At 38.8% G+C, this 15,665-nt stretch overlaps 1 protein-coding gene across 7 annotated transcripts in view; it reads right to left on the bottom strand.

Moving 5' to 3' along the window:
• CARMIL1 (capping protein regulator and myosin 1 linker 1) overlaps nucleotides 1-15,665 on the bottom strand; it is a 315,090-nt gene that overhangs the window by 47,552 nt on the left and 251,873 nt on the right. For all 7 annotated transcript variants that reach the window (XM_044928005.2, XM_044928010.2, XM_044928014.2 and 4 more), the window contains 4 exons: nucleotides 14,739-14,870; nucleotides 6,919-7,094; nucleotides 3,289-3,376; nucleotides 343-492 (listed from right to left, as the gene is read on the bottom strand). In XM_044928005.2, coding sequence (XP_044783940.1) covers nucleotides 343-492; nucleotides 3,289-3,376; nucleotides 6,919-7,094; nucleotides 14,739-14,870 — 546 coding nt within the window. The remainder of the gene's footprint in view (nucleotides 1-342; nucleotides 493-3,288; nucleotides 3,377-6,918; nucleotides 7,095-14,738; nucleotides 14,871-15,665) is intronic.

Raw genomic sequence — 15,665 nt, 5'->3', positions numbered from 1 at the left:
TACAGCAACAGATATCCAACTTTTATGTGCACTGCAATTTTCACCAGTTTTCTTTTTTGGGAGGAGGTGGGGGGTGGTTGGGTGGGTAGGGGTACGCTTTAAGAAAAGTTTTACAAAATTACAAATAAAGTGAGAGGCCCTTCGTGGGAAGCTGAAGGCTTAAGCTTTATCAGCTTCATTAGTAGAGCAGACCCTGTACAGCAACAAGTTCTTGAAAGAATTGTCTTTGCGGGGAAGTTTTATTTGGTCTGGTTTGTAAAGGTGAGATTTTTTTTTTTTTTTTTTAAGACAGTAGCAAATCCAGTGAAGCAGATAATGGTGTGGCCAAAGGCTGTGTCTTACCATACAGGTATCTAGATCTTCCAAACGCTCTATCTCCGTGAGCTCCTCCACCGTGATGATGGAGCGTTTAACCGGCTTCTCCTCAGCAAGCTCCATCTCCAAGGAATCTTGCTGAAGAAGGGTCTTGCCACGTCTGCTGAAATGGTCAGCCTATAGAGTCAAGACAACCAACTGAATTCCAGCAGATACCTTCCATAAGAAGGTGCTGTGAAGAATAATGTCTGTATCTGGTTAATGGCAACTCGATAAATTCATGCTGGACTTAAGTTACCTTTTTTAATCCTCTTTCTTTGGAAAGTGGAGTATTTTAAACAAGAAATAACAAAACCTCCTTCCAAACATCTTTTGAGACCTGAAAGGTAATTCATATATCTTTGCCATGTTCATGTAGATATGCACCAAATAGGCACATATTTTTGTTTTCCAAAAGATATACTATGAACATTTGCAGGAGACTGGTGTGATTTTTTTCAACTTTCAATCTTCAATACAATCATAAAATTATATCCATCAGGAGGCCCTCCAGCCTTCTGTACAGAGAAGCTACCTTTATTTATATAGTTACTAGCATACAGAAGATTCAGTTCTAATCAATTTGCTCTTATGATAAGCATAATGTAAACTAAAAAGTGAAGCACAATATTGTTGCCATCAACATTACTGGTGGAAATATAAGAAAAATTTAAACCAGAAAAATAACTTACACTGGGAAAATGAGACCACTTAGTATTATAAAAGAAAATAGGAAGTGTTCTTTTCATTTTTATTTATTTCCTTGGAAATAAATAGGTCCTTTGAGCACCTATGTTTAGTGCTCAAAAGTACATAATGAGGAGAAATAAAATGATTCCAACCTCCCTTATTGTAAAATTTTGGTCATTTTACAGCAGGAAAGAAATTGCTAATAAACTTTTAATTATTACTAGCTTTCTTTGTTTTCATGTAATAATTATATTTTATATGACATTAATTACCAACACTATGCTTTAGATAAATCTAAAAAAGTGGTCAGAGATGAAACAAACTGGGCTGAAATTAATAAGTTCTGGTTCTGAGCTGATTCATCACCAGGAGCTCTGCAAAGATGAGAACCAGCTGACAATTCCATGGAACCTTTGGGAACATTTCTAAACTTAAAGTTGGAGAAAACAGTGTTACTGGACTGTCTTTGAAAGTAGTGTTTCATCTTGAAGATAAAATATTTCTTTCACTTAGCAGTTAAGCTCTGGTCTTACTATCCAAATCAACAGTAAGAAATTCAAAACAAAAGTGCATTCACACAATTCTTTTTTGCTTATGAAAAGAAAATGTCAATACTGTGAGTTACCAACTTCTTCAAAGGACAAAAGCAAAAACAGTGAAAAAAGTTCAAACTTTCAGTGTAGTTCTCATGTGCAGCCACGCTGATACATCTAGTATTTACGTCTTCAAGTATGCATTTTGAGGCCATCCCTAGAGCTATGGTTATCAACAAGCTATTTCTGTAAAGGATGCTTTATTGATTTTGTTTCTGCTTATTAAAAAAAAGTTTGAATTGTGATCTCTTGACAAGGTTATAGCTCTTTATCATGCCATGAACTACAAACTAGAGCTTCTTAAAATCTCTGGGTGATGAATCAGTTTTAAACTTCCAATTTGCCATAAGCCAATATATTGATAAAAATTGATAACAAAAAATTTTAAATAACATGTGTTTGGATATTATTGCCATGTCAAATTGCTCTAGAAGTTTCTTCACACTTCCTCTTAATTTCTGAACTTACCTTGTTATGGACTAGTAACCCTTCATTAGCTGGCCAGCTCCAGTCCATAGGCAATACTTTGAATAGCTAGAGATGTCTATCTTATCTTTTAGATTTTAGAGAAAGAGTCGTATATTCTTCTCAAATGAATTTTTCAAAATATTCCTTTTGTCTGCCTCCTCCTCAGAAGCTGTTGCTGCTCCTGTTATTTCCAGCGTTCTCCACCATCACTCAATTCATTGCCATAAAACTGAGTATCTTCAGCCTACACTATTAACTTGAAATTTTTCTCTGGAGAAAACATTGTCATAACTTATTTGGGAGATTTCTACTGCATCATAATGCTAGTATTTTTGAGACACAAAACATAGCCAGTTATAAAACCTTCATCTGTGCCTCAGAGTTTGAGAAGCATGAAGTTTCTGATACATTTTTCATATGCACTGATACTGGAAATACTTCTACTGAGTTTCTACCTTGATGTGGAACCAGTTTGTAATTGAAGAAAATCTTATTTTTTCACCTTGGTTATATCCAAAGGCCTAGACACTCGATGGTTATCATTCACTAGAATATGTCCATTTAATTCTTTCACTCTTTGGACAATTCATTTCTGCCATGTTTTTAAGAATATTCTGTTATCAAATAATATCAGAGAACAACAAGCACAGATCAATACAGGTGAGCCCTGAACAACATGGGTTCGACATATGTGGCCCCACTTATGTGAGAATTTTTTTCAGTAAGAAATAGTGTAATACTATACAATCCAGGTTGGTGGACTCCTCAGATGTAGAGAGTCAACTATAAGTTATACATGGATTTCTGACTACAGGGAGGGTCTCTGCCCCTAGCTCCCAGTGTTGTTCAAGGGTCAACTATAATCTTTAAAATGAAGCTCTCAGTTTTAGACTTCAGTCCCAACATCATCTCCCATCAAATTTTTGACCTGTGTTTATTATGCATGAACAACAATTCTGGATATTATCACTTCTGCTTTGCCCTGCCATTCCCTCTGGAGAAATTCTAACATGCTCTAGAACAGCTGGAAACAATGAAGAAGAAGAAGGAAAACTAGGATTTTAACCTATAAGGCTACAAAGGAATAAAATGTAGAAAATCAACCACCTTCCCTCGCTAGAGGCCACCCTGCATCACCACAGAATGAACCAGGCTGCCCAGAACAAATGACCACAGCACTCACCAATTCATGATGGCAGTGTGAAAGTGCATCCAGAATTTCGTCCACGATTCGATCAGACAGGAAGGAGGCCACTGTCAACTTCACCTCACTATGTGAAAATCAAAAGCACAGAGTGGCATTTTAATTTGTGCAAGAGGGAAAAAGTCACCACCCTTGATGCTATGTTGATAAGGTCAAGTGTGATTCTATTTTTATCTTTGAAAATAGCATACAAGAATGTGTGAACAGGGCTAAGGATTTCCAAAAATCAGCCTTAAACACCGCCATAAACACATAGGTAATAGACTTTCTTTACCAATGTCAACCTGCCTCTGCAGTTTCAAAATTCGAGATTTAATGGTAGGAATGAAAAGCATATGGATAAAGACAAACTTAATGGAAACCATATGTACCATGTAGTGAGAACAATTCATCCATTGACATAAATGAAAACAAACTTGGGCTGGAGTAAATTAAGAAAATATGGTCTGGTTGTGAAGCTTTGGTTATTTCTTTTATATGTATATCCCTCACCTTTTAAACAATTTTTTAACCAATCAAATGGTACCTTATTGAAATGCTTTGACTTGCCACTGTACTTTGAATAGTTACAAATTCACTGTTCCCTTGCCTTTTATGAATAGAAGTTATCAAAATGTTTAGTTTTAGTGCCTCTTGCCTAACCTTAAAAGGATGCCCAGACAGGAAGTAGCAGCTTGTAGTTTTTACTAATAAATAACTCAGCCACTGAGGTTTCCATCCGAGGGCTGGCATTTTAGTTATTTGGTATTTCCAAGAATTCAACTTCCACGTGTGTCTTCAGTCTAAATAACCCTACCTGGGCACACATGCACCAATGTGCATAAAAGCACAAATACATTGAAAGTAAATGTGCTGGAGAGATACATACCCACGTTTCAACATTGTCACATAATTTCACTCTGCTTTTGAAGTCAATAATACTAAAAATTTTTCATCAAGGAAAAGAGTTATCAAAATAAGATGATTTAATCTTAAAACTGAAGTTGAAAGTATATTTGTGTAACAGGGGAAAACCTTCCTAATTGAAAGGTGATCATTTGCATTGCATGTCTCTTCAGAAACATTTCTGATGGCAGAGCAGAGGGGAAGCACCAACTTTTTGATGCCAACAGTAAAAACTGTCCTGGGCTAAAGATAAAAGAATGTTTCTTTCATTCCTGTCTCTGAACCAAGGTCTCCCTAGCTGTTTGGTTTATCTAATACCCTATTATTCTCCAGAGGTGTCCACTGATAAGATTCACCCACGTCGCTTATTAAAAATACAGATAACTCGGTCCCACCCCAAACCTCCAGAAGGCCTGGGAATTCAATGTTAACAAGCACTTCCTCTGATGCATTTAGGCATATTTGGGAATTTTGTTTCCTTCCAAGACTAGAGAGTCAGTAGTTTCTCTCTCTTTCCTACCCTCTGCCTCTCAGACTTTGGGAGGGATAATTTATTTCAAATTATAACATCAAAAAACAATTCTTAAAATGAAAACAATAGATACATGTATATGTATAACTGAATCACTTTGCTGTACACCTGAAACTAACACAGCTATCGTGTCTGACTCTTTGTGACCCCATGGACTATACAGTCCATGGAGTTCTCCAGGCCAGAATACTAGAGTGGGTAGCCATTCCCTTCTCCAGGGGATCTTCCCAACCCAGGGATAGAACCCAGGTCTCTCACATTGCAGGCGGATTCTTTACCAGCTGAGCCACAAGGGAAGCCCAAGAATACTGGAGTGGGTAGCCTATCCCTCCTCCAGCGGATCTTCCCGACCCAGAAACTGAATCAGGGTCTCCTGCATTGCAGGTGGATTCTTTGCCAACTGAGCTATCAGGAAGCCCCCTAATCAAATATACTCCAATATAAAAGAAAAAATTTTAATTCAATTTTAATTGGAGGATAACTGGTTTACAATGTTGTTTAAGCTGTACAACAACGTGAATCAGCCATAAGCATGCATATATCTCCCTCCCTCTTGACCCTCCCTCCTACCACCCCCTAAAATAAATTTTTTTTTAAAAAAGCAATTATTTTTCAATGCTTCAGGACCATTTTATTGTTTTGCTACTGGATGCTCTACTTCTTTCTTGACTGAATTTCCAATTTGTAAAATGTTTAAAAGGAAATGATGCAACTTAGTCTGCATGTGCATATTTTCTCCTATCAGTACTCAGCATAAAGCATTATAAAAAGCCAAGGAGTTGGTGGACATACAACTGATTCATTGAAGTGAGGAGTTCTGTACTGCTATTCACCTTTTAGAATTTGCCCATTTTTCAAGGGAAATGAGCATATTTGACAGAATCTGGTAGTCCAGGAAATGCTGAATATGATCTATTGGTAATTCAATCCACTATTATGAAAAAATGGTGGTCAACAGCTTTTTATTCTCAATATTTAAAGTGCTTCAATAAAAACTCTGAAACTAGAGGTTACAGAAATATGGACGCATGCTTGGGCTAGAGTTCATAAAATCACTAATCAATGGAGTCTATAAACCCTCTGAAAGCCTTAATTTCTCAAGTCGTTCCAACTGTCTTACAATTCAGTTGAATAGGCATCAGGGTCTTTGTTTAAAAGACACACACACACACATCCCACCCCCACAGCTGCATCTTAGCCCTGAGACTGTCTAGTTACTGCAGAATTCCAAAACCCTCAAAGTTCTACAGTCTAGCTTTAAGGTTATTCGCCTTCGACATCTACTTTGTGATGATTTTTTTTTTTTTTTTTTTGCATATTTTGGTTTTAACTCTCATTTTTCCTGCCAGCTGTCATTGAGCTACATTACATATCACCACCACTCTCAATTCTCCAGGTAGAAGCTGTTATTTTTGCTATATCTAATTATTCTTATCAAGATTTGGACGTGATTAAAGTGGGAAATTTTAAATGCTTCCGAATGTATTCACATTCTGATTTTCCAACTAGAAAATATAATGAGAATTACCTGAGCTGTATAATGTAATACTGGTGGTCATCTCGGAGTTCTTACGTAAAAATCCAGGGAAGTTTGCTGGCAACCAACACCTGCTAAATATTTATACCTTTTATCAATTTTATCAATTGATAAAATTTTATCAATTGATATCAAATTTTATCAAGCAGGAATCTGTGTAAACACTCCAGAGCACCATCAGCACATGCACAGTATCACAGACCCACCAAAAGAAAACATGGTGACGTCACAGTGGGCCTCTTTGCCTATTTATGGGCTGTGCACGGTTCATAATATTATGGTGGTAGAAAGCAAACTGATCTCTGTCTTCAAAAGTTAGATTTATCAAGGTGAAAGATAAGCTTCAGGAGCAGGAGAAAAAAAAAAAAAAAAAGGCTTACAAACATGCACCCCCTCTCTTAAAAAAATAAAAGTCTTAAAAAAGGGTAGACAACTTTCTATTCCTCAGTAAGGCAGGCAGAGCTGCAGTCACCTAATTTTGGAAATGTATAAAACCGCACATTTATGCATGGCTATCTCTATATACAGTCACTGCCTCTTAGACACGCCTACATACATTCTGTATGAATAAAGCCAACAACGACACCCTTCACAGCTGCCTCAAAGGCATTCACAGACACTGCAGCGCCTCGGTTTATGAACATTACAAACCTACCTAATTTTGTTAAGGATATCAATTCCAGACTGCTCCAACAGGACATTTTTAACAAAGGTACGTGGGATGGAAATCTTTTCAGTGCTGGCATGAATCAAGTCTTGTCGAATGTGGGCTTTTTTCATCACGTTGGGGCAAAGATTCTCGGCAGCATCAACCATGGACTCAAGCAACGCCTGCAATGCAGCATAAAGCGGAGAGAGAGAGAGATGAGGACACAGACCCGGAGGCGCCCGCCGTAAAACTGAAAGGTGGCTATATATGACGCTGAGCTCTCGGAGGGCAGGGACACAACAGAGTCCCAGGGTGAGACTGGGGATTCAGAGCTGTCCCGGGATGACTTGTGACTGCTGGGTGATCACTGATCTCAGGCAATCACTTTAAATCAGACACTTGGCAGATCTGCCCAGGCTTCGTGCTGGCATCTGAAGTGTGATAGTGTGCTAGCTTTACTTAACATAGAGGCATTCACAATTAAGATTTAGAAAGACACGTACACACCAATTTACCCCACACCAGACTGTCCTCCTGGGTATTAGCTAACAAAGTTACAGATGTCCCTGGAAAATATATCAAGTTTGAACTCCTGTGCAATTTCACAAATCAGAAACCTCAAATCAGGGTGAATCATTTAATACCTCTATCAAAAGAGCAGTAGTAGCAAACCACTCTAAATACTGCTAATTTTCCTCTTTTAAAAGAAAAGCTTCAGTGTTAGGTAAAATTATAATTGCTATAAGATCAAAAAATGAATAATAATAAAAATTTTCATTAACACTTTATAAACATTAGTAATTATTACACTTAAAAACCTACTTAAATACCACTTCAGAGTTTTTAAAATGTTTCTGCACATTTTATCCTTCCAACATCTGTGAAGATGGGCAGAGAAGCTATTCATGTGATCACCATTTTATAGCTGAAGAATGTGAGCTAAGGGAAATGAAACGATTTGCTTGAGATGGATAAAATGGCTGTTAAGTATGGAAAGGGCACGTGAGTTAGCATCAGTCCTAAATTTGAATCCTAGCTGAGTGACACTGGACTAAGCTACTGATTTCTCAGTTTTACTTTACTCAACTATAAAATGGCAAAGAAAAAAGTTCTTGTCTCATAGGAGTTTTGAAGATTAAATGATATTACATATGTAAAGGGGTCAGTATCATGTCTAGCATACAACAGAGGTTCAGTGTATCACAGATAATGCTATTAATCTGTTTTCAGAGATGCTAATCTTCATGACGAGATCTTGATTTTGAAAGTTAAGCTTGATCCCATTACTATTCCAGTATGAATGGGGCTAATGGAGCATCATTATGGAAATCCTAGTCTCTCTGCTCATACATTCACATGCAGAGCACAATCCCAACAGTAAAATCTCTCATGATACCATACGATGAGCAGGAGAGCAGCAGGATGTTTATAGAGATCTCGTGAAAAGCAGGAGAGGAGAGGTGGGAGGCAGTCACTTGAGAAATTTCCAAAAGCCACTTGTATGCTAACAGTGCTCTGTCCCTGTTAGAACTCTTGACTAATCACTGACTTAGTACATTATTCCAAGACAGCTACAAGTGATGCCAAATGAGTCAGTTTAAGACAAATCATTTTTCATCATTGGCATTAAAATTAATATTCTGTTCCAGATGGAATCCTGCACTCCTGATAAGAACAACCACTGGTATCAATATGCCGTTTGCCTTCTATCATGTTCATTAACACAACCATGACTCTCTGAAAGGTCCCCCAGCATGATGATGCTATTCGGTTGGAATGAACTCCAGAGAAGAAGGCTGGCTTCCAATGCAGATCTTGACATGAATTTCTATGGAATATTGAGGGAGTAGCATTAAGTGAATAATCTTTGTTGATCTCTGCTTTCTCACCTACAAAATTATTTTCTAAGGTCTCTTTCTGCCCTACAAATCAACTGTCACATAACTTTGACCCTACAGAGAAGAAGGGTCTTGTCCTGGGCATCCAGTTCGACAGATATTTTGCAGTTAGTTCCCTACCACCACCTTTAGTCTCACATTGGCCAACAATATAATGTAGTACTTTATGCTCTACAAAGTAATTTCATCCACGATTTCCTTTGATCCACATAATAATCCTGTGGAGGGGGGCAGATTTTAGCAAACTCATTTTATAGATAAGAAAATCAGGGTTCGGAGACTTGCTCAAGGAACAAGTGATGTGGGGACTCGAGCCTTTTGTCTTCTACTTTTGTTTCGTCTTCCAGCCACCCTTTCCCAATGCCCTGCCCACTACCCACAGGAGTGTCCCCTCCTCTCTCTTCATTACCTACAATTTTCATCCCCTGCTCCCTTGAGTCAATGGTACCTAAAGGCAGGCATGGTGGACTTTCTAGTGACAAGCTAGTAGAAAGGGGAGAAAGAGGGACTTCCCTAGTAGCGCAGTGATTAAGAATCTGCCTTGCACTGCAGGAGACCTGCGTTCAATCCCTGGTCAGGGAACTAAGATACCACATGCCACAGAGCAACTAAGCCCAGGTGCCACAACTAGAGAGTCTATGCACCACAATGCAAGATCCTGCCTGACCCAAAGATCTCGTGTGCTGCAGTTAAGACCCAACACAGCCAAATAAATCAATAGAAAGCTTTAAAAAGAGGCGAGAGGGGAGGATCACAGGATAAATTTGTAATGCAGCCACTGACCACTTCTTTGTGTCCAACCCCCAGCTTAGGTGCTTAAACAGCATCTCCTTTCAAGTCCTGTGGCCTTCTGCACACCAAACTTATTCTTCAATATCCATAGCTTTACCTTTTCTTTCCTCGTGGAAATCTAATGCAGGCTTATGTTAAATTTTCTCACTTTCTCCACATTTCTTAACTTTTCTTACATATTCTCTATTTTGTTAGTCAATGTGAACTCCCTTCAGACAACTTGAATGAGCACACCCTGTATTTGAAATGCAACCATAAGATTTTATTTTGCCGGTATCTTCCCAAGATAAGGGTCTATATTTCTTAACTGTGAAAACAATTAATGGTATTTAGAAATCCTCTAGAATATCTGTAAAATAAACTGGGTTAATATCCTTTACATGGCAGTTACACTCAGATATTCTTGCAGTGAGCAAAGGACTAGCTGTCATTCGTTACAAGCAAATACAACTTCCACACTGAAGTGCTCTAGAATCTGTTTCTTTTGCACTGGAAAATATAAAATGTAGGAAAAGAAGAAAACTCAGAGAACTCTCCCAGCAAACTGAGTTAGTACTTGCCAAAGTGCAACCTACGCCCCTCAGGCCTCATTTCCTCAGTAAACCTGATATTCACCAGGGAAGTATTTCACAGTTGAAACCCTGGGGGAAATGAAGAATTTTCAAGGCCAAAACAAGCATTCTAAAAGTTAAGTCCAGAAGGGAAAAATAAGTTTCCTTATGTTAAAACATTCAGATCCTATTTATTCACCTAAGATTACTCTGGGAATAAATGTTAGGATCAAAAACAAGGGGTGGGGGGCAGGAGGAGAGCTGTCATTTAAAAATACCTAAAAGAGACCAGTTCAGAGAAAATATCACCTCTCTTCAAAGGAGGACTTTCTCCCCACTTCCTGCCTTTTTTCTCCTCCAGGAAGTTTGCTAAGAAAATTGGCTCTTCCGGTCGTTTCTTTGGCTTTTCTGAACTACTATTTTTTTCTGAAAGATGGCTCAAAGAGCTATTTGAAATTATTCTCATTCAGAATTCAAAATGTGTACCACTGGCCACGATACAGGGCTTCCCTGCTGGCTCAGATGGTAAAGAATCTGCTGCAATGTGGGAGACCCGGCTTGGATCCCTGGGTTGGGAAGATCCCCTGGAGAAGACACAGGATGAGCGAATATTAAGGATAAAATCTCCCTAATTATGTTGACACCAAAACAGTTTTGCACAAGGAAGTTCGGTGCCAACAAGCTTAGAGCAAACAGTTAGTAGCAAACCCAGGCCACAAATCCGGGCCTGCTAGTCCCTTTTTTTTTTTTAATTCACTATAGTAAACACATGCTTTTACAAAATAATCCATTCACTTTAGCTTTTGCTAGTATAACATTTTACTCAATTTCAGAAACAGAGAAAGGATTCTTTTTTTAACCAAGTAAAATATTGTACTACTAGTGAAATAAATAAGAATATAGTTGTTTAAGAAACTGAATATTGATTGTAGTAAAAATGCATTTTTCCCTACATAGTTTTAAGAAAATCAAGGTGCTAGAAAGCTTTATCAATAGACAAATGGGGATTATTTATTTGTAACATGATGTTCACTTGTCAGGTAAACTGAAAGGAAAAAAAAAGAAAATCACTGCCTACAGTCTGCTGAAAGTATCAAAAATTGAATGTGAACTCAGTGAAAAGGAAATTAATGAGTAACATTTAATTAAGATGCTGTGATGAGGATTTGCTTCCATTCATGCCAGAAGTCCCTGAAGGGAAGGGAACTTGCAACTCAAAACGACTGAAAGTAAACAAGGGAGTGGGGAATAGAAAAAGCAGGGCATTTGGGAGCCTGGGACCTCAGGGATAGTTGAGAATGAGAAGAGCAGGCAATGCCACATGCAGATAAGGAAGCTGTGACGAGCGGAGAACACTGGTGACAAAGACAAGGGGTCAGAAAGGTCAGCCTCAGAAAATGTGGGGAATGTCTATTTACAGAAAAATATTTTGAGTCTTAAAAATGTTATTATTTCAGGCTTTTAAAAATTCAAATGCCTTTTAGTTTAGACCTCTGCCTTCTACTCCCTCCCAAGAATGACTGGCAAGTCAGTTCCAACCATTCAGTGCACTGGGAAGGAAATGGGCCCAGGTTTCAAGGGATAACTCGTGGCTTAGACCAATTGAAATCGTGGCCCTTAGAAGCCATTTGATGGGCAACTTCGAGTTGCCGTGATTCGTGCTGATTTAAACGTCAGCCCATTCTTAGCATATAAGGAGTTCTTACCAGTACTTTAAAGGAAAAAATTAGGCAACAGATACAAATATGTAATTTACAAAAGAAGAAATACAAATGGATAATAAAATTATTGGATGTATTACTGGTTATTAAAGAAATCCAAAGGACAAAATGATATTTTTTACCCCATTACCCTAACAAATATTAAAAGGTTAACACACTTAGTAGTGGTGACATGTGACAAAACAAGCAGTTGGGTACACTAGCGGAGAACAGTTTGTGAATATACACAAATGTATAAAACGTGTGTACCATTTGACCTAGGAATGGATCAACGATACGAATCTATCCTAATAGGATTAATCAGAAATTAGAAAATAAATTACGCTGGCTGTGAGATAATAGAAAATATATATTAGTCTCTACCCCCAGTTCCTGGCACAGAGCTCCTGAAACTCTAGTAATTTCCTAAGTGATAAGAACACTAGGAGATAAAAACTATCACACTAGTGATAAGAACACTAACAATATTTTGTTCTAATATTTGCACTCTGATCCTGGCTCCTGACACCACTGGAATTCCCTGGGTGGTGGGATGTCTTTTGTTCTATTGGGGTAACTCTGGGTAGCTCCTGGATAAGGACTGGTTACTGGAAAGACCAAGTTATGATTAGAAGCTTGGAATTTTCAGTCCCACCAGGGCTAAAAATGGAGTTAATGACAGACCATGTCTGCATGAAACTTCCCTAAGAGTATGGGTTCAGAGCTTCTGTGTTGGTGAACACGTGGAGGTGCTGGGAGAGTGGTGCGCCCCAAGACAGCACGAAAGCCCCAAGTCCCTTCCTACACACCTTACCCTGAGCATTTCTTCCATCTGGCTGTTCATCTATATCTTCTATCATATCCTTTAATAAACTGGTAAACATAAATAAGTGTTTCCCTGAGTCTGGAAGCCACTCTAGCAAGTTAATGGACCTAGAGGTGAGGTTACAAGGACCTCGGATTTATCACCAATTGGTCAGGAGTTCGGTGACAACCTGGACTCCCAGTTGGCATCTGAAGTGGGGCGGGGGCAGTCTTGAGGGTCTGAGCCCTTAACCAGTGGGATCTCTAGGTAGATAGTGTCTGAATGCAGTTAAACAGTAGGACACCCGGCTGGATTGGGGAAAACACCCACACATCTGGTGACCAGAGGTGTCAAATGTGAGGGGTTCTGCATGAAGGGAAAGACACAGAGGAGGTTTGCCACTTTCCCAGGACACTGATATGTCTCTGCAATGAGACACCATACAGCCACTAAAATGATGAGTACTCACTAATCTAGAAGTGTCTTCCTGATATTGTACCAAATATAATAAAGTATGTGTAGTATGATCACATATATGTAAAATTGTATAGACACAGAATGTTTGGAAAGTCACCAAAATATTAATGCATTATTATTAATAATGCTATCTCTGGGATTTCAAGTGATTTTTATTCTTTAAATGTTTCACAAAGTGTAGTTTCATTTTTTACAGTCAGAAGTAACTAAGCAACAGAGATGACTTTATTTTAAATGTGTAAGAAAGTATCCTTTTAACATATCTGATCCTTCATGGAGGATAAAACAAGTGCTATTAGGTAACAACTGACCTTGCCATTTCCTTCTCCAATGCATGAAAGTGAAAAGTAAACGTGAAGTCGCTCAGTCGTGTCCGCCCCTCAGCGACCCCATGGACTGCAGCCCACCAGGCTCCTCCAGAAAATCCCATGGATGGAGGAGCCTGGTGGGCTGCAGTCCATGGGGTCGCTGAGGGGCGGACACGACTGAGCGACTTCACTTTCACGCATTGAAGAAGGAAATGGCAACCCACTCCAGTGTTCTTGCCTGGAGGATCCCAGGGACGGGGGAGCCTGGTGGGCTGCCGTCTATGGGGTGGCACAGAGTCGGACACAACTGAAGTGACTTAGCAGCAGCAGACCTGCTAGAACTCTGTACCATCCAACCAGTTGTTTTCCTACCCCTTTTTCTTTGCTCAGAATGTATTCACAATAACCACCGTCAAAGAAAATAAAAATAACACTCAAGAGTCTCTGCATTATGTGCACAGAAAGACAGCGACTTAAATGCCTAAGTAATCTATAACATTCTGTGCTAATTATAAACGGAGTAATTAGCATGTTGCAAAGTTATGATTAAGTTGCATATCAAATCCAAGTTACAGCAATTGTGTTCTCAGAAGAAAATGGACCAAATAAACACAGAAATTTAGACAAGGTCTTTATATGGCATCCTTGAACAGGCAGGCTGGAAATGATGAAATTTTTTGAAAATGAAATGTTGCTGCTCTAGGTGTTTCTTGAAGTTCCCTTAAGAAGACACTGGCCTTACATTACTCTCTCCACTTAAATTTCAGAGGCTGTTTTTTCAGTCTCTGAGCCTCTAAACAAGTCTCTGCTACTTCCGGTGCCTTGTTATTCATTCTAAATCCCTTTCCTAATCTTTCAAGCAGCTCTTTGCAAAGACTATTATCTAGTTACCTAGTGGTAACCTTTCCATACAAGCAGCAATTTGGTGCTATAAGCATAGCACCTGTCATCTCTCCCAGTCTCTAAATCAAACGTAACAACAGAAGATATTTTTTTCATGAATCAGACTTCTCTTTCTAAGCAGAAATCAATCATTCTCCTATCAGTGGCAACCTGTCATATGTGAAATACAGTTAGAGATTTACCATCAAAAACAAAATTGAATATGATAGGTTTTACTTGATCTTATTATGCAAAAAAGTTATTCCAAAAATTATAAATGAAGCTAGAAAAGACACAGTATTCAACTTCACTACACATACATCTACAAAATATAGGGTAGCACGGTACAAAATGCTATCATGCACACTTAAGGCATAAAAATGTCACTTTGCAAAATAACAGAAACCACAAACCTTGAGTTGTTCATCAACAACTCTTGTAACTTCTCCGGCCATTGATTCCAGGGTCTCCTGAATTGGACTGGATAACAAACCACTGGCTCCCGCCCAAGATACACTACCAACATGGTATAAATTTGGTAACAGCTGTAAGAAAAATAAAAGTAACATCTCCATAATTAAATAATGATTTAAATAAGCACCAAAGTCATTGCAGAGTTAGTAAAAAGGGTGAAGAAATACTAGGGATAATCTAAGATAGTCTTGATGTAAGACCCTTTACACAGATCGGAACAGGTCCACCTTTGAGAGCAAAGGAATAGTACCCTACCTGTTTGTGCCTTAATGTCTTCATCTGGGGTGTGAGAGCATCTGACTAATCCACAGTTTTCTTCCTACTCATAAAATTCAATGATTGTGTGGTTCAAATAGAAGAGCCTGGACCAGATCCCAGGCTTTCTGATTCCCAGTTAGTCCTTTCTCTATGAAGTCACAGTTGGGGAAAAAATTCTAAGTTGAAAGAAGCTTCCTTCTACAAGTGACAGAAGGGAGTGTCATGCTATCAGCTTGGCAGTATACCACCAAGGAGTTGTTACTCATTGAAACTCCTGCCACCTTCCTGAGGTTACGCAGGACTTGATTACACCGTTTGTGAGTCACAGCACCCCCTGCTGTAAATTCTATACAGCCGGCCATCTGTATCAGAGGCTGTAGAACCCCTGGATACAGAGGCCCATCTGGGCTATGCCATTTTACATATAAAGGACTTGAGCATCCACAGATTTTGGTATCTGCAAGAGGTCCTGGCAGCAATACCCTGCAGATTCCGAGGGACGAATGTATTTTGATTATTAGTAACTAGCATGGGGGTACAGAAAGGAGGCGAAGATTAACTCAGCTCACTTTGCCACTTGTTAGTAACCTTGAAACTGAGTAGAAAGG

The sequence above is a fragment of the Bubalus bubalis genome, chromosome 2, assembly GCF_019923935.1.
Source record: "Bubalus bubalis isolate 160015118507 breed Murrah chromosome 2, NDDB_SH_1, whole genome shotgun sequence".
Classification (NCBI taxonomy): Eukaryota; Metazoa; Chordata; class Mammalia; order Artiodactyla; family Bovidae; genus Bubalus; species Bubalus bubalis.
Note: the sequence above shows the minus strand (reverse complement) of the source record. Positions and strands in the feature narration are given on the sequence as shown.